General features: G+C 46.0%; 1 protein-coding gene across 1 annotated transcript in view; it reads right to left on the bottom strand.

Annotated features, from left to right (window-relative positions):
• The window catches only part of CSMD2 (CUB and Sushi multiple domains 2), a 560,683-nt gene extending 544,261 nt beyond the window's left edge, over positions 1 to 16,422 (bottom strand). The window contains exon 1 of the mRNA XM_034754071.1: positions 16,101 to 16,422. Coding sequence (XP_034609962.1) covers positions 16,101 to 16,257 — 157 coding nt within the window. The 5' untranslated portion in view covers positions 16,258 to 16,422. The remainder of the gene's footprint in view (positions 1 to 16,100) is intronic.
• Positions 16,423 to 18,577: the final 2,155 nt, after the last annotated feature.

Below are 18,577 nucleotides of genomic sequence, written 5' to 3'. Positions count from 1 at the left end.
TAGTTTAAGACTGTCACAGTGATTAGCAGGAACAAATGACAGGCCCTTCTGTAAAACATTAGCTGCTTGCTCACTTAAAATCCTCTGAAATAGACTCGCTCTTCACACAGAGCCCACAAGTTGGGAACTGATTCTGCTATTCATCCACACAGCCTGTGCCACATGGACCGCACAAGAGTCCGTTCCATGCCATGCTCATGTAAAGGAACCGCGAGTAGGATTGAGGGAAGGTAGCTGAGTCTTCTTGGCTTCTCTGTCAAACGCACTGCTGCTCTTCTTTCCAGATGCTGAGGGCACAAGGGCTTCATCCAAAAGCCACTAAATCAGCCGAGAGACATCAACGACCTTTGGCTCTGGCGCCAAGTGCCCATTTGGAGCTGGACTATTTAAGGTACCTCTAAGGATCCTGTTACCTTAGTATCATAGAAATTTAGGATTGGAAAGGACCTTCTGGATCATCAAGTCCAGTCTCCGGCTATCACAGGCAACCCTGTCATATAATCCGATCTACAAACTTGCCAAGCTCCATCTTAAAGCTACGTAGGTGGGTGGTTCCCATTACTCCTAGTGGAAGAACATTCCAGAACCTACTTCCTCTGATGGCTAGAAACCTTCTAATTTTCAGCCTAAGTTTGCTCATGGCCAGTTTATACCTATTTGTTCTTTTGCCAACATTGTCCTTTAATTTAAATAGCTCTTTGCCTTCCGTACCGTTGACCAGCCTCTGGCATTCGGACCATCTTGTTGCCTAACCCAGCTCAAAGCAGAGCTAGAGAACCAAGGGGTTAAAAGGTTGCTGTTGTGAAATGTTACAGTGACAAAGTACCGACAAAGCCTGAAATGTCATGGGTGACATGAATACCAGTCCCCTACAAACTGATCTGAGAGCACCTACTTATTTCATGCGGCCTTCAGGACAAGAACTGTTGTCTGACACTATTCACCTAGGATAGAACCAAATGATCTAGAAGTGAAAAACTCCCTCAATCTTCCACCAACTTGAACAACAACAAAGTTGCCATGAGTGACTTTTTTTCTCCAGCTATTCTACGCTGTCAACTAACGTCCTACCACTATGCCCCATCCCTGGTCTCCTTCCATTTTTAAATCTATGTCAATCATTTTCTTTACCAGACCAGCTGGAAGGATTCTGCAGAGGAATGTAATTTTACATTTAAAAGCAAGTTCTATTTACTATTGATCTACTTGTGTGGTGATATAGCTTTGGCATACTCCATTAACAGAAAATACGATGTTTCATCTTGACTGCAAAATTGGAGCCTAATTCTGCAGAGGCTTAAACATGTAAGTAAGGGGACTGCTCATGGCCTTAAGTCTTTTCAGAAGCTCTCCCTTGAGTGTAACATTTTAAACATCTGATTAAAAATAAAACATTGTCATCAGGTACAGCTTCCCCACGTCTCTAAAGATGAGCATTTCAAGAGGTGACACCATTTTATTATTAAACATGTTGCATCTTTCTCTGATGCTTAACTTTAATGAAAATATTCCTGGATGGCTGCTGACAGATGTCCAGGGTCCACAATCACTGCCTAACCTTTATATAATGGACACAAGAAAAACAATAGAGAGACGATCAATACGCTGTGTGATATGAGCAACATCTTTAAAAATGCTGTCGGTTCTTAAAAAGCACGGGGGTTCATTACATTTACCAGGAAACATGCTTCCTATTTGGAAGGAAATACATTTTTTTAAATAGTATTTTTCAGTATATCCAACGGGAAAGGAATATTGAATTGTGCCTTTGTAGAAATGAGCTTCCACTTTTCTGTGCCTACAACTTGACATTAACGTCTCATCAAATGTCAGATCAAGCATTGTTCTAACAGTGGGTCTGATTCTCCTCTTACATACAGCAATGTAAACCAGATGTAAATCCACTGAACCCAATGGAGTTTCAGAGACATAAAACAGGCAAGGGAGAGAACAGAGTGAGGCCCAGCTACCCCTTACATTTTGATGATGCAAGGCTAGCTTTCCTCAATTCAACTAGGAGACCGTTAACAAAGGAGTCTCACGGTAAGTGATTAGATCTCTTAAGTTTGGGAACACTGATTCGCACACTGCTAACAAAAGAGGAGGTTGGGAAAGTGTAACAAAATCTAAGAAACTGCACAATGGTTTTAGACGGAGTGTTTTTCCTTGCCAGAAAGATACAACCTTTTACAGTGATCTGGGTAGAAAAAATAAAAATAATCCTTAAAAAGGCAGCCTCTCTAAACAGCTATGGATTTATGCAGTAATCTCCAATACAACACTCACTAGTTTCTGTCTCCACAGAAGCAGTGGTTCATCCACAATCAATCCTAATTCTATCTTACTTTGAAACATTCTTATATTTTCCACCACCAACTTAATAAAAGTAGAGTTTCTAAATCTTCTTGTCTTCCTTACTAAATGAGGGAAAACTTCCCGTAAATATCTATGGTACCTATCTAGCCGCAATCACCGTAGTATAACTGGGTTAAAAAACGAATTAGATAAGTTTTGGAGGATAGGTCCATCAATGGATATTAGCCAAAATGGTCACGGGTGCAACCCCATGATCTGGGTGGCCCTAAGCCTCTGACTGCCAGGTGCTGGGACTGGATGACGGGATGGATGACTTGATAATTGCCTTGTTCTGTTCATTCTCTCTGACGCATCTGGTATCGGCAACTGTCAGAAGACAGGGTATTGGGCTACATGGACCACTGGTCTGACCCAGTCTGGCCATTCTTATGTAGTAATGATTTTTCACAATCTTTAATGTACTTATCCTCACAACATGTAGGGAAGTGGTCTTATCCCCATTTTACAGATGGGGAACTGAGGCACAGAGATGGTAAGTGACTTGCCCGGGACCACACAAAATCTGTGGCAGCGCAGGGAATTGAATCCCAGTCTCCTACAGACTAGGATAGTGCCCTAATCACTGGACCATCTTCTCTATCAGTATCCTACCACTGCAGTGATCAGAACCCAGATCCTTGATGTTTAAAAATTCTTGTCCTTGACAAGTTCCAATCCCATCTTTTAAAACAGTGGTTCTTAACCTGGGGTGCGAGATGCCCTTTCTGGGGGTGCGAGACATGCCAGATTTTTTAGACTGTGTTTTCGATTATTTACAAATTAAGCTCAGGCACGTAAGTACAACTACTTTGTTTCATCAAACCTATGTATTTATTAACATTATACACTTTTTAACGATTACTGTAATACACAACAAATATATATATCTAGGCTTAAGGGGCGAGAGAATATATTTTGAGAACCAAAGGTGTGCAGGCTGCAGTAAAGGTTAAGAACCACTGTCTTAAAAGCACTGAGTTACCCTGTAACAATTCTCTTCTTTCCTCACCAATACTAACGTGCCTGGGACAATTATGAAGTGTTTTGAGATATTCCAGCAAAAGCCACTACCATAAGTACACAAACGTACAAAGAGTCAGGCAAACAGTGGAAAGTCTCACCTGCAAATCTCTTTTCGGATAGTAACCAAATTCTGACTTGATTCTATTTTCAACCCTTTTGTGTTGGCTTTCTGCAAATATTCCAGGATTTGAGCTTTACTAGGAAACAGAAAACTTCTACTCTAAATAGTAATTAAAACTGAGGCTCAAATTGTGTATTAAATTGCAAGAGTCATAATTCACTCTGTCCATTCAAGAAACAGAAACAAGAGCACAACGGGTGTGACCGATCAACTGTGCAAATTTTGAACGGTGAGTATCTGCAACAAGCTTTGCAAACCAGCTTAAGAACAGCTGGCAGAGTAAGTCTGAGAATCATTTCAAAAGCCTAATTAGTTTGAGAATTTCACTAACGCTGTTGTTCCCATTTTACAGATGGGGAAATGAGACTAAGTGACTGGCCCAAGGTTAGACAGAAAGTCGGTAGCAAGTCCCAGACTAGTCATCTAACAGGTCAGTCTTTCTTCCCTGTGCAATTTATTCAATAGTTACCAACTTTGAGTTTTCCTTGTACCTTTCTCTGAAGAAGTACCACGATCAGAGACAGGTTAGCAGACTAAATTGTCCATTGGTCTGACTTGGTCTGGCAAGAAGAGATCAGTGTAGCTTGAAAGCTTGTACCTTCCACCAACAGAAATTGGTCCAATAAAAGATATTACCTCACCTACCCTGTCTCTCTCTCTCAATTCCTGTCTTGTCAGTGTGAGGCGGCTGCACGATTTATACTAGAAGAAATCTATGGCTTTAAAGATAAGTGAGGGAAATCCAAATAAAGTAATTTCATTAGGATAGAAAAGGCTTAACATTTCACAGAGCAGGTACAAACAGCAGCCAACTGCACTGATCGTCTCCCTTTTCTTTTATTTTAAAAAATGTTCTGGATAAAGACATCTTCACTTGATATTCATTGTTGTTTTATCTGCCTTGAAATGAAGACTGCAGGCACTCTGATAAATGGATTGAGAAACCATAGCTCCTGTAAATGCCCCCGGATCCGCTAGCGTGAACACAATATTTTCATATAGAGACAGTGTCTCATGAACATCTCCTCTCCCATCAACAGTTGCATAACATCCCTATGATGTAGTCCAGTGGATCAGATCCTGGACTGGGAGTCAGAAGATCTAGGTTCTATTCTTTACTCTGTTAATTTGGGAGACTCCCTTTGCCTTTGCTGCCCATCCGACTTTCTGCTAACGTAGATGTAAGCTCTGACCGCCTCTCGATGTTTTTATGCTGCCTAGCACAATTGGGCTCCACTCCTGGTTGGGGCCTCTAGCCAGGGCCGGCTCTAGCATTTTTGCCACCCCAAGCACACACACACACACACACACACACAGCCGCAATCGCAATCCGTAGCAGCTCTACCGCCGCTTCATTCTAGGGTGGCAATTCGGCGGCAGGTCCTTCGCTCCGAGAGGGAGTGACTGCCCCGCCGCCGAACGGCTGCCGGACGTGCCGCCCCCTTCTTCATTGGCCGCCCCAGGCATCTGCTTGCTACGCTGGTGCCTGGAGCTGCCCCGGTCTCTAGCTACTAGCATAATACAGTAATAAGTGTCAACAACAGTGATTCTTTACATGGGAAAAAAAAAGACTCCTTAGCAAAGCATTTAAGTTATTGTTAGTGTCTTTTAATGCAATTTGGCACCTGGAAACGAGGAGCAGCCAGGACCATGTGACCAGCTAGATCTCCCTGGACCACCAGCATAGTGGCCCATACACCACTGATGGACCAGTCCAGATATCCCACTTTGGGAACTCTGTTGAAATCCTGGTTTGTGACTTATCTCCAACCAGGGCCGGCTCCAGGGTTTTGGCCGTCCCAAGCAGCCAAAAAAAAAATTAAAAAAGCTGCGATCACAATTGCGATCACGATCTGCGGCAGCAATTCGGCGGGAGGTCCTTTGCTCCCAGGCGGAGTGAGGGACCGTCTGCCGAATTGCCGCTGAATACCTGGACATGCCGCCCCTCTCCGGAGCGGCCGCCCCAAGCACCTGCTTGCCAGGCTGGTGCCTGGAGCCGGCCCGGTCTCCAACAGCACTCTACTGTCAGACACGACCACCCTGTGCGAGTGGCCAGCTGGGGTTCCTGTTACCATTAATCCATCTTGAATGTTTAGACCCTTACAAAACATTGACTCAAAAACCTGCAAATTGTGCATGCAACCTGTCTGTCATTACATGTCCCCATCTCAGACATCCTCCCACACGCCATCTGTTTGTTGCATATTATCTTCATTTAGACTATAAGCTCCTTCAGGACAAGTACTGTCTCTTACTACATTATCCAGCACCCAGTACAGTGGGGGATCTGATCCCAACTTGGGCTTCTGGATAATACCACAATATAAATAATAAAACAGCGTGCTTTGCATGTGTTTATAGGAGTGGGGAAGATGCACTTCTCCACCTCTTTCTCCAACACGAGCTTCCCAGAAGTCTGTGCTACTCCAGCCCATTATTGTACTGTTTTTTCATAACAGCTACCTAGCACTTCAAAGTCATCCCTATGCTGTAAAGCCATAGCCATTCCGAACCTCCCAACTGCAGAGATAAAAATTATATCCTCCTGCTCCTGAAGCACATGGCCTAATGGAGCATCGCCACTGGTTGTTAACACTATTGGGCTTATGATAGAGCTGTGCCGATCTGAATCCACACCACTACCCTCTGCTGCATGTGCACACACACTAGAGAGTTCATTACCACACCAATAAAGTCTTTGTTTAATAAGCACAGTCGATTATTCCCGCCGACAGGAAAATGGGGACGTCGCTGAATCTAAACATAGATGAAGAACATTGTACTTAGTCTACTGTGAAGTGACGTATTAAAAACCCTCTGTCCCGCTTCTACGCAAGGGAGGTGTTTAAAAAAAAAAGGTACACATTTGGGCTCATTGAAGTATAATATCCCCATTCTGGCTGGCTGTGTCCATGGCAGCGAGCAAGGAGACTGAACCAGAGTTAATTTGATTTCTTTAATCAATGGGATTTTCCCAGTTACACATTAACCACTATCAAATTAGTCTGCCACTGCATTGCATGTCTGGAGTATAGATTTTGGCAGATTACTGCGCTGCATTGTGTGTGTTGTAAGCAAAGTACACCAATTTCCATAATTGCACCAAACGTCACTCCAAGCAGCGCAGGCCAGCATAAATACAGTAACGATGGGGGCTACTGTTACGTATCTTTTAACCACTGTATCCTGGTTTCCATAAAAACAATGCAGGCTCATTAGGCCAGAGCAAGGCTCCAGGTGCCAGGCACTGAGATACCACACTGCGGGGGGCATCAAAAACATCTTACTACATGCACACAGAACCACTACCCAGGTCTGTAGCCAGTACAAGTTACACATACTCCACACAGAGAAATATTTTAATGGACAAATCAGAGAAGGATGATCTTGGGGTTAGGATAACAGACTGGGACTCTCAAGACCTGCGTTCAATTCCTGCCTGTGACAAAGCCACCCTGCGCAACCCAGTCTCTCTGGGGGTACGTTCCCCATCTGTAAGATGCTAATAATCATCCTTCCTTTCTCCTAGCCTTTGTGTCTTGTTTATTTAAATTGTAAGCTCTTTGGGGTGAAGACTGTCTTTTACTAGGTGTATGTACAGCACCAAGCACAACAGAGCCCTGATTTTGGTTGGGGCCCCAGGATTTCAACACTGAAGGGATGAATTATGGTCTCTGTATGTTGGTGCTCATTAGAAGGTTAAGGGGGGCCTCCCTTATTCCCCAGAAGGGCACTTCTGCAGGGTGCAGCCCTTATTTCACTCCATCTCCAGGGGTGTGCTGCAGGTCAGGACCAAGATGCATGAACAGGGCTGCACAGGAACCCAGGAGGGGAATAGTTGGCATGGGGTTCTTCAGTAGAACAGGGAAGCTTGCATGCCATTCACCCAAAGAAGACCAGACTCTAGCCATTGCTGTGATGATTATTACAGCACCCACAAAGTGCTTTCCAAACACTCAAGAAGGGACAATCCCTGGCCTCAGGTGCTCACAGCCTGGAGCGGCGAACCGCGACCAGTGGGAGCCACGATCTGCCAAATCTGCGGACGCGGCAGGTAAACAAACCGGCCCAGCCCACCAGGGGACTTACCCTGCTGGGCCACGTGCCAAAGGTTGCCAATCCCTGGTCTAGATAATACTTAGTCCTGCCTTGAGTGCAGGGGACTGGACTAGATGACCTCTCGAGGTCCCTTCCAGTCCTATGATTCTATGAAGAGGCCATTTACATGAGTCAGCTCATTTCACACCAAGCAACATGGCAGAAACGGGTCTTTCAGAGGGACTTCAGCAGGGGCCTCCTGGATCAGTTTAAGGAGGTGGAGCCAGGCCTATTCTTCCATGGTTTCATAAACCCTACATTTACTCACTAACTGAGATTAAAGGGTTAAGCAGAGGGTGGAAAGGACAGAATAGGAAAATAGGAGTCGCTTGGTTCCAGATATGTATCTTCTCCTAAAGAGACACCCCCCGCCCCAAGAGGTTTGATGGTATTAGAAGAGAGTTTTATGACCTAGGCTTTTCTCTGTAATTGCAAGAAGTCAAATGCTTCGAGCACATATTGCTGGATTTCTCACTTCCTTGAAAGGGAGGGAAGAGCAAAAAATACATTTTGTATGTACGCGGTACCTATAAATAGCAACACAGAGACTTCATTAAGCTATAGAGCTAGAATAGAAAAACCTCAATTAATATGCAGGATTGATAAGGTCACATCCGCTTTTTTATACCCAGAGTTCCAATAGGTGGACCCATTTTTTTTCCTGTTTTTAATACTTAGCTGTCTGTTGATCCTGCTAACCTCTTGTCATACATCTTCATCAACCAGAGGCTGCCCTTGGAAAAGATGGACTCCCCCTTCTGCCTGAACAGTGATAGTATTATCTCTGACATTTGCAATCACTATAGACTGAACGAGCAAACTGAGTGCTGAACTGACAGATTCAATGAATACAGGATCATTGTGAGTTAACTTACCAGTTGCTGTCCTATTCTTAAGGGCTATAGCTTTGATCTAACACTTTGGGAGCTCTGTGCTTTGTATTTGCACAAGTGGATACATTTTAAACCTTGGATCATTCAGGATATTGCCAGACCAACTAGCTACCAGTGTGAAGGACTGACAAAAAGCCTCCCCTATTAAACCTACTGGATAAAATACAGCCTTGATAGAATGCCACTGAAGCCAATGGAAGATGACGTTGGCACACTGTCTTGGGATATTCTTGATACAAAGGCAGATTAGCAGGACTCTGTTGAAGTCTTACGTGCTGTTGCTATAAAACTCTGCACTTGTATAGCAGTTTCTCTCCAAGGCTCTTAAAGCACTTTATACACAACAACATTGTTGTGTAGGTATTATTCCACCCACTGTACAGATGAGTAAATGGAAGTGAGACAGGAGAATTCTCTCTCCCACAGTCAGCTGCAAAGATGGAACAGAATCATAGAATTGGAAGTCCCTGTCTGACCAGCAGACAGCATTTCTTTATTTCATACTAGGGCTCTGCCGTGGAAAACGCTATTAAGGACCTGCCTTCAGCTGAAGGAAGCTCAGAGATGAGACACTCTCTCAAAGGCCATTCTTGAGTCAGCTCTCACAAAGTTCTTTATAGCTACAGCTGGGAATCTCCTGGGCATATGTTATATGACCGATGCTAAGTAAGGTTAGACTGCCTGACTTTTCCCAGAATACATCTGACCATTAATATTGTCACTAGTTTCTTCTGGACAAGAATGATGTATATTTCACGTTACCATCATCTGAGGGGGTGATTTGCAAGAGCACTTGGTGTCGCCCTAACTCGGCTCCCGCTGAAGTCTGTGGGGCAGGTGGAGGGGTTACCACTGAGTCTGATCACAGCAGCGCTAGACCAGTGCTGATCTCTTACAACACCCCACCCTAAAGGGTTCAAAATGAGTGATGCACAGCACAGCACAACTCTGCAACTATTTGTGACCAAGTGCCTAGTACTAAAGTCACTGCATACTACAGGCTCTTTAACTAGTCAATGTAATTCCGAAGGCTAGATCTACCTATAGCCTGTGCCGGCAAAACTTACGTCGCTCAGGGGTGCCAATATTCCACCCTCCTGAGCAACATAAGTTACACCGACATAAGCGTCCGTGTGCACAGCGCTCTCCCGTCGGCATAGAGCGTCTTCACTAGATGTGCTGCAGCTGTATCAGTCCAGCGGCGCCACTACAGCGCTCGACATATACACATGGCCTAAGTCAGTCTTAAAAAAAAAAAAAAAAAAAAAAAGGACTAAAACATCTCATCTGGTGTAGCAATTATCTACTCTCTCCATAGCAACATAAAAATTATCCTGCAACAGATCATCTAAACCAGTATCCTATCTCCAACCAGCTGCTGCAGAGGGTGGTACAAGAACCCCTTCAGTTAAGGGATAACCTGCCTTCAGGGACAGTTTCCTCCTGACCGCCATGAATTAAAGGCTGGTTTTGGCCTTGAAGCAGGTGGTTTTATATCCTGCTTCTAAAAACTCATGTTTATTTTACAATAATCACTACAATAGACTATCAAGGCCTCCCAATCCTCAATAAACCTCCCTGGACGCTTGCACACTCTAGCTCTAATGACAGAAGGTCTTTGTGGATAATTCAAGCATTCAAGAATGGGATTGATTTTTTTTTAAACATGGAAGCTTCTCAGATACTATGGTAATGAGCACCATGATAAAATCTTAAAATAGAAAGATGTTGCCTATACCCTTGATGACAACCAACTTGAAAATAAGTAGCAGCCTAGAACAAGCCATCGGTAGGGTTATTCTAGTTACAATAATTGATGGATAACCATTATAGAATTTCCATGTCTTACAGGACTTGCCCCCGCTCCCACTGAAGTCAATGGCAACATCCCCATTGACTTCAGTGCTGCAAGACCAGTCTCTCTTTTCAGGAAAACTAATGAGGCATCTAAAAGCCAGGGAGCCCCTGTACTCTTGTTCATGGCATCTTTCTTTGTCCATCTGGTAATCCCTACTTTAGAGAAATGTCCTCATTTTTGTTGCCCCCCAGCCTTGCAGAGGGGCTCTCAATCAAGCATTAGGGAAACAAAGCCAGAACTGATCTGTGTGTCAAGCCTGTCTCAACAAGATGGCAAAGCAGGCCCAGATTTCATGCCCGGGCCTAGCAAGCAGTTTAGAATTTATTTTTCCTTGGCGGGAGGAGAAGAGAAGAGACCAGAGAACCTGTAGCATCAGATCTTTGGGTCATGGAAGAAACCCCAGTAGGGTCTCATATATTATGGAGACTCTCCTTCCCCGCGTTCCCACCTCCACATACTCACCATCTTCTGAGGATTAAAAAACAAAACTGTCTTTTCAGGATGTGCATGAATGATGCCTATCATACTGGGATCCCAATAACTGAGTGGGACCTCTAGGTACTACCACAATAAACAACAAACAAAACTTATGGCCCAACCTGGTAACCCTTCACCTGTTCTCCATCCGGTAACTTATGGCTGCTGGTGCTGCAGTCATCTACAGCAGTGGTTTTCAAACTTTTTTTCTGGCAACCCAGTGGAAGAAAATTATTGATGCCCAAGACTCAATGGAGCTGGGGATGAGGAGTTTGGGGTGCAGGAGAGGCTCAGGGCTGGGACAGAGGGTTGGGGTGCAGGGGCGAGGTCTCAGGGTGGAGCTGGGAATGTGGGATTCAGGATGTGGGAGGGAGTTCTGGGCTGGGGCAGGGATGTGGGAGGGGGTTAGGGCTCTGGGCTGGGGGTGGAGGCTCTGGGGTGGGGCCAGGGATGAGGGATTTGGGGTGTAGGAGAGGGCTCCAGGTTTGGGGGGGGGGGGGAAATCAGGGCTGAAGCAGGGGATTGGGACGTGGGATTGGGGTGTGGGCTTACCTCAGGCGGCTCCTGGTCAGTGGGGCAGTGGGGGTGCTAAGGCAGACTGCCTGCCTTCCTGGCACCACGCTGTGCCCCAGAAGCAGCCAGCAGCAGGTCTGGCTCCTAGGCAGAGGCGCGCAAGCGGCTCTGCACAGTTCTCACCCGCAGGCACTGCCCCCCCCCCCAATGGGAGTGCGGAGCCGGTACTCAGGGCGCGCGCAGAGTCCCATAACGCCCCACCCCACCCACCACCTAGCCAGACCTGCTGCTGGCCGCTTCCGGGGCGCAGTGCGGTGTCGGAACAGGTAGGGACTAGCCTGCCTTAGCCAGGCTGCACCGCCGACAGGACTTTTAACAGCCCAGTTAGCAGTGCTGACTAGAGCCACCGCAACCCAGTGCCTTCCACTCTGTGACCCAGTAGTGGGTCGCGACCCGCAGTTTGAAAACCACTGATCTAGAGGACCAAAGAACACGCCCCTCTGTCCTTCTGGGGCCCAACAGAATGCATGAGTTACACTGTAAACGCTTTGCAGCAGGGACTTACCCAAGGTCACACAGAAAGTCAGTGGCAGAGCATGGAATAGTTCCCGAGTCTCTTGAATCATAGTTCAGTGGCCTAGGCATTCATTACACCATGTTGCCTCTCCAGTAAATTACTCTCTCCCACTCCCATCCTGATCCCCCAAATGCAAAGAAAGCCAAAGCTTCAGGACGTACAGTGAACGTTCAAGGCACATTTCCCCCAGCATATTCACCAACAGCTTATACTTGAAGAAAATCTGTGTGACCCCCTGTGCAAAACCGCATGCAATTCTGCACCAGCGTCCTGGTCCAATTGGCTCGGGAAATGCAGCTATATGGAGTCTGCTCTGAGCTGGGCTGATTCTAGGCCCCTGTGCTCCATCGAAGAGCTGGCTCAGAAGGGTTCTTACCTGGCCAGCCGGAACTGCTTCTATGCTGCCAATGAGACAGAGATATCCCCCAGGGGAATCATTACTTCTCCCAGCCTAATACACTCCCAGTTCTCTGCCCAAAAGGCTCATTCCCAGCTCTTCGCTTCCCAGCACAAAACTGGGCCAAACCAAGAGGTTTTTCCCCAGCCAAAAATGTTTGCTTTGAGATTTTGGGTCTGAACCTGATCATTTGATGGGAAGCTGAGGAGTATGACCAGCGCATGGATGGAGACAAGGAAACCTTTGCATGAAGCAAGTTTATTACAACCCTAGCAAACATTAAGGGCCAGACAGTGGCAGTGTCTAGTGTGGGAAGGAGGAGTCACAGCTTAGACTGCACTCCCATGAGGCTGCAGCCATGGTCCCCACACTGCAGGTAGGAAGGGGAGCACAGGCAGCGCGCCTGGTTTTCCCACCTCTCACAAGCAGGTGGGCAGGAAGGATGTAAGGAGGCACCGAGATGGGCTGACACCCTTATTCAGCCCACCCTCTACACACTAGGCAGAGTTGTCCCAACATGAAGAAGGAAATAAGCTGCACCCAGTAAAAGGCTGAAATAAATGACTTCTTCCCCTCCCCCAGGAATAAGGGGAGAGCAGGGAATTCATTACAGTTACATAGGACATTGTTTACAGGCTTAGTCTATCCCTAATCTCCAGTGCACCACGGTTGTTAGCAGGACTCCTGTTGCAAGCAGCAGCATCCCAAGTTTTGCTGTATGAGGTGCCAGCGTATCTGACGAAAGAAACTCCCTTTAAAATGTTCTGTCGGATCTCGTCATATCAGTTGCTATTCATTCCCATCCCTACCTTGTCAAAACGTCCAGCCCGCTTTACATTGAGTAGTACTCACTTCCCAAGGCGACCTGTGGGGCTACGCCACCTGTAAGGAAGCGCTACTCAGCTGGAGTACAGGTACCGGGGATTAATCCACATTCTGACTTTTTTTTTTTAAAGGGATGATTAATAAAAATGAATTATTTGTGCGCCCACACAGCAGCTCAAAATTAGTACTCAACTTTCCTTCCCCTCTTCCATCTTTTTAGAAAGAAATCAGCCCAAACTACTTTCTATCAGGACAAAAGAAACTAAAATGTCTAGGCCACTTTCCACCCAGTGCATCTTTGCATAATCCAGTCATCACCAAAACACAGTCTTAACTATAATGGTAGAAACGACCTCCATTATAACAGCTTTTTTTTAAAAAAAAATAATATATATGGACAGACACATATAGCATATCTAAACTATGCACCCCAAACCCATCCCCGAGGCATCTTTGATTAACAATGCACAGATAGCTGAGGGTGAAAAATAATCATTACAAGTGTATGCCTTTGAGGGATAAGAAAAACTACAAAACTATTATGTGGTGTGCCCTCTCTCTGACTAGCTGCGTATTGCTAGTCGCCAGCTCGCAACCACAAGAAAAATCAGTATCTTTTCGAAACAGACGACAAACTCCACCAGGTTATTCCGACACCTCTTTTTAAATTCAGCGAGTGTCTAAGAAATGTATTATTCTTTGAAGAAAAATACACATCCCCTACCTTATAAAGAGAATAGCTTTAGCTACAGTTGGTTCAGTTCCTTGCAGAAGATTAAGACAACTGATCATGCTTGCCATTTCCTGAGTAACATGCATCTGTAGAGATCATCTGCAGCAACCTGCCATCCCCACCCCTCCGAACTGTATCAGACTGTAGGAATATTGACAGCTCTGAATAATTAGATAGAGTAAGGGTCATGTAGTAACTGTAGGATTTCTCAATTTTCTTTTTTTTGCTCTTTTTCTTTTTTTGAGACAGGCTCAAACTACTAACTGATAGTTTTATATATACAACTCTAGTGCCACACTATGGGAATTCATGGTTATTGCTAGCCACGCAATCCCCAGGAAAAGGCTAGGCTGAAGAGATAGCATGTTGAGGACATGGTCCTATAGAGGCTCATTATTAGGGCCAGCAAGTCCAACCCTAGACTAACCTGAAAATATCTGATCGGAGGACTGCAGGAAACAGTAGGCACCTTCACCCAATGGGCACAGTTATAGCATCCCTGTTAACTAGCTGCATCTTACTAATCTCAGAGTTGATCTCTTGTTTTGACAAAAAGGTTGTTCAGAATCTCATGAAGAAGCAGTGGTGTGCAGGGGAAAAAAACCAAAAACATACACATACACACAGAGAGATAATTGCCTCATGGTCCTACTGCAGCTAAAACAATGAAGGTCTTCTGGAGAGCTTTCACAGACCTGGCACTTGTGTAAAAGAAGAATGGGGTACAAATCAATTAACAGCCCAGCAGTGAAGGATCCTGGATAGGTATAATTTTAAATAAAGCATAAAATGAGAAAAAAAGAAGGGAGCTGTGCTAGCAAGGAGGACTAAATGCAGAACAACTGGGCACTGAAAGAAAACCAACAAGATCCTGCATGAATGAGTCAAAGATAGCAACGGGGAGCAAGGGGGAAAGGAGAGAGAAAGAGGAGAATTGTAAACCCCTGGAATAGTAAATCACTCGTTTAGGTATCTGTCCAGCACTCCACTCAACCCAGCCAAACAGCACAGAGCTAGGGGGGAGGTTTCTCTGTCCTCAGACAGACTCAGTGCTTTTGCTGAGGGGAGGGAAAAAAAAAAAATCAGGACGATATCTAGCTAGCTAGCTATTTCCTCCCAATGAACTGATTTCCTCCTATCCTAGTTGGTGCCCCCAGTTGGTAAAACTCTTTGGTGTCCATTGTATGATACCTCAGGAGCATAAGGTGCTGATGGTCTTTCTGAGTCTCCTTGGAGGAAGTCTGCCTTACATAATAAAATCAGTGTTGCATTTCAAATACAACATAAAGTTTACCAAAAAAAGAGACAGCTTCCCCTCCCACCCCCCACGCGCGCGCGCGCACACACACACACACACACACACACACACACACACACACACCAACCCCTTTTGGCCATGTTGCATGAGGCACATTCGGGCAAACCTTATTTAGAAACATTGGGAAATTGGGAACCCCTCAGTATTAGAGGAAGAAAAGAACAAAATGTTTTTCTTCCCCTTCCTTCCCCCCATTACACAAAGCCAGACCCTATACAAGACCACAGCAGAAATAAACTTCAGTTTCAAACTGAATCCTTTGCTTTGGATATGCTCCAAAGGCAGTTTCAGAAGCAGGGAGAGGGTTAAACCTAATCTTTTTTTTAATCTATTTTGACCTTTCCTAAGTTTAAAACTACATATTTGGCTAAAAATATACACCTGTATAACACTGAGGCCAAACAGCTAATGCTTAAAAGCACCGCAATCGGAACTGTTTGAGGAGAGGAATCACAGAAGTGCTTCCATTTACATGTAAGAAATCCCTAAATCTATTTTATAGGCTGTAGGCAAACATTGGGTGGAGAAATAATGAACTAAGATGCACACACAAAAAAAAGTGACGGCATTTTTCTTGGTCCTCTCGCATTTGGGACACACTGATCTGATCCTTTGACGATGGGGAGTAAAATAAGAAACAAAACCACCGTTTTATGAACCCAGACTGTAAAATTGTTGCTCCCATAGGATATACAGTACCTGGAAACTTTATCTTCCTATGGAGATACACAGCAACAAACATGATCCCTGCACGGTCTATAAAGGAGGATCTCCTCCTCCCACCCAAAGACACACACACACACACACACAGAATATAAACCCCTCCAAATGCAAGAGAATGAAATCTGAATCAAGCAGCAAGGGGGGAGGGGGAACGCTCCCAAAGTTGCCAGCTTCCTCCATTGCACTCACCGGTTGCAGAAGCAGCCAACAGCCCCAAGGAGAGCAGCAGAACCCGGCTCCAGTAGCTTACTTCCACCGTCATGAGAGCAAAGATCCCCAATTTCCCCCAATTCCTTCTAAAGCCGCAGCTGCATCCCGTCCTGTCCCATCCCAAAGAAGGTTGCATGTCAAGGGGTGGTGGGGTTTTGTTTTCCTCTCCCCTTTACAATTGGGATGGTCCTCGGATCGGCTGGAGGAAGAGGAGGCAGGAAGGGGGGGTGGGGGAGGTCAGGATGATGATTAGGATTATTATTTTAGCTCGGAAAAAAATCCCAATGCATGGAAGGCTCTGAGCTTCTGCAGCTGGAATGAACCAACTCTCGCACTGGCTTGGGGAGAGGAGGGCTGGCTCTTTTTTTCCTCCCCCTCCCTCCCTTCTTTCCTTCCCCCCCCCCCCACTTAAAAATGCCTATCTTGGATCAAGCTTTTCAGGATTAGCAGCACAAGGTTCCCAGGGAATTACACTTTTTGATCAGCACCATCAGCATCCAGGTGACTAATCACCTCCACATCCTTGTTCTCTTCTTCCTTAAATCGTGGGAAAGGGGGTACTTCAGCTGTGTTATTTTGGCGGAGGGGTTGTGTGTGTGTATAGACAGTATCTGATTCAAGATTTTTATTCCATCCCTACTCCCCATTCCCTCCATCCTCCCAGAAACAATAAACCACACATTATGTTTTAGGATCCCATTTATTTGTTCATGTTAATACCCACCCCAGGTTTCTTCTCCTTTATAGAAGCAATTCCCCGCAGATTCCTCTTAATACACAGATAAAATGTCCAATCGGCAGCTCTCCTTGGCGTTCACATATCCGCTAGAATAAATCTGGCATGCATCACCCTCCATATCCCGGCTTTTGGGGGGGGCTGTGTAAACAACTTGATGATATGGACACTTTTTATGACCAAGGAAATTGCGTTACAAACACAGGAGGGCTTGCAAAGGGGGGGGAACCCCAGAGAAAGCCCCCCCACACACACACACGCTTTGCAATTGTTACTTTTCCCAGTAGCATGCGCTCCTGGGGAGAGATTAGGTTCTGACAAGTGGGACTGGTTGTAGGGGAGGAGGGGGGGAATGTTTTGGAGATGGGGGGGGAGGGAGGGGACTTTGCGTCACCCCTTCCCAAATCATCGCATGTTCCTTCTCACTGGGCTGGCTGCCTCTTTGCAGAGCTGCCAGGAGGAAGGTTTGGGCTTTTTTTTTTTTTTCTTTTTGCATGGACTAGCACATTTGCCTCTACGGTTGCATGCAAAATAATAATAATAATAATAATAAAAAAAATGCCAGTCTGTTAAAGCCACATTAGGGCACTTCGCAATGATGTGCAGCTCCGTGGGGGCTCATCCGCGACACACCACACATTAGAAACCCCACACCCCTTTGCCCCCTTTCGCAGTCACAGTTTTAAGCTCAGTCCCTTTGGGCAAACGCAGGAGACCCCCCGCACCCAGTTATCTGCGGATTCAGTTCAGCCTTCCGCGTGGAAGGGATCGGACTAGATCCGGGGGGGGGGGGGAAATTTTAACTGCAGGTTTTGCCCCCCCCCCCCCCCCCCCCGTAGAAGAGGGCGCGGGTGCATGGGAAAGGCAGAGAGACATGCCTAGAGAAGGGAGGACGGGGACACACACACACACACACACACACACACCAGAGCCGAGGCTTTCACACTGCCTTGGCATCCAGAACATGCACCACTGCGAAAGAGGAAGGGCTGCTGCTGATTTTCTCATTGCAACCTCCAAAGCTGCAACACATGGAGGGGGGGCACCGGTCCAAAGGCACCACTGACGGGTGCTGCTGCTCCAGAATGAGCTACGATCCCTGCCTCCCTTGGCTCGCCTCTGAAGTGACTGGAGAGGGGGCGGAAGAAAGAGGGTGGGTTTTTGAACTAGTAACCCATCCCCCCCTACGTTATTGCTTTGCATTTGCTGCAGTTCCTTGCTGCAAAACCCCCTTCTTCAGACTTGTTACGGTTGCCTTGAATGAGCTCATCTGACAGCTAGAAAACAATTTATACCCAGGGCTGGTAAATCTCTCCCTCCACCCCCGAATCAATCCTCTCTCTCACGCGCACTTTCTCTCGGTCCCCTCTGCTTTTCAATCCCGCCACTGCCTACACCGGGAGCCGATGCCAAAAGCCAAAGCAACCAGGGCTGGGACATGAAAGAGTCGCTTTATGTCTGTTTCAACTGCAGTGTCCTATTCAAATAGACCTTATTGTTCCAAGGCAGAGAGCCAGCTAGAAAAGGATCCGAGAGGAGGGTACTCCACTGCGCAGCTCCATCCCTCCCTGGCCCCTTATACAGATAGTGCAAAGAACCCCCCCACACACACACACATCGCATTCAGCTGAATATGGGACTTGCTTGCTGCACACAGGTAATAGGGTGAGACAAAGACGACTAACAAGGGATCAAGAACACTATGCAGGCATAATAAAGT

Source organism: Trachemys scripta, chromosome 20 (assembly GCF_013100865.1).
Source record: "Trachemys scripta elegans isolate TJP31775 chromosome 20, CAS_Tse_1.0, whole genome shotgun sequence".
In the NCBI taxonomy this organism is placed as follows: domain Eukaryota; kingdom Metazoa; phylum Chordata; order Testudines; family Emydidae; genus Trachemys; species Trachemys scripta.
Note: the sequence above shows the minus strand (reverse complement) of the source record. Positions and strands in the feature narration are given on the sequence as shown.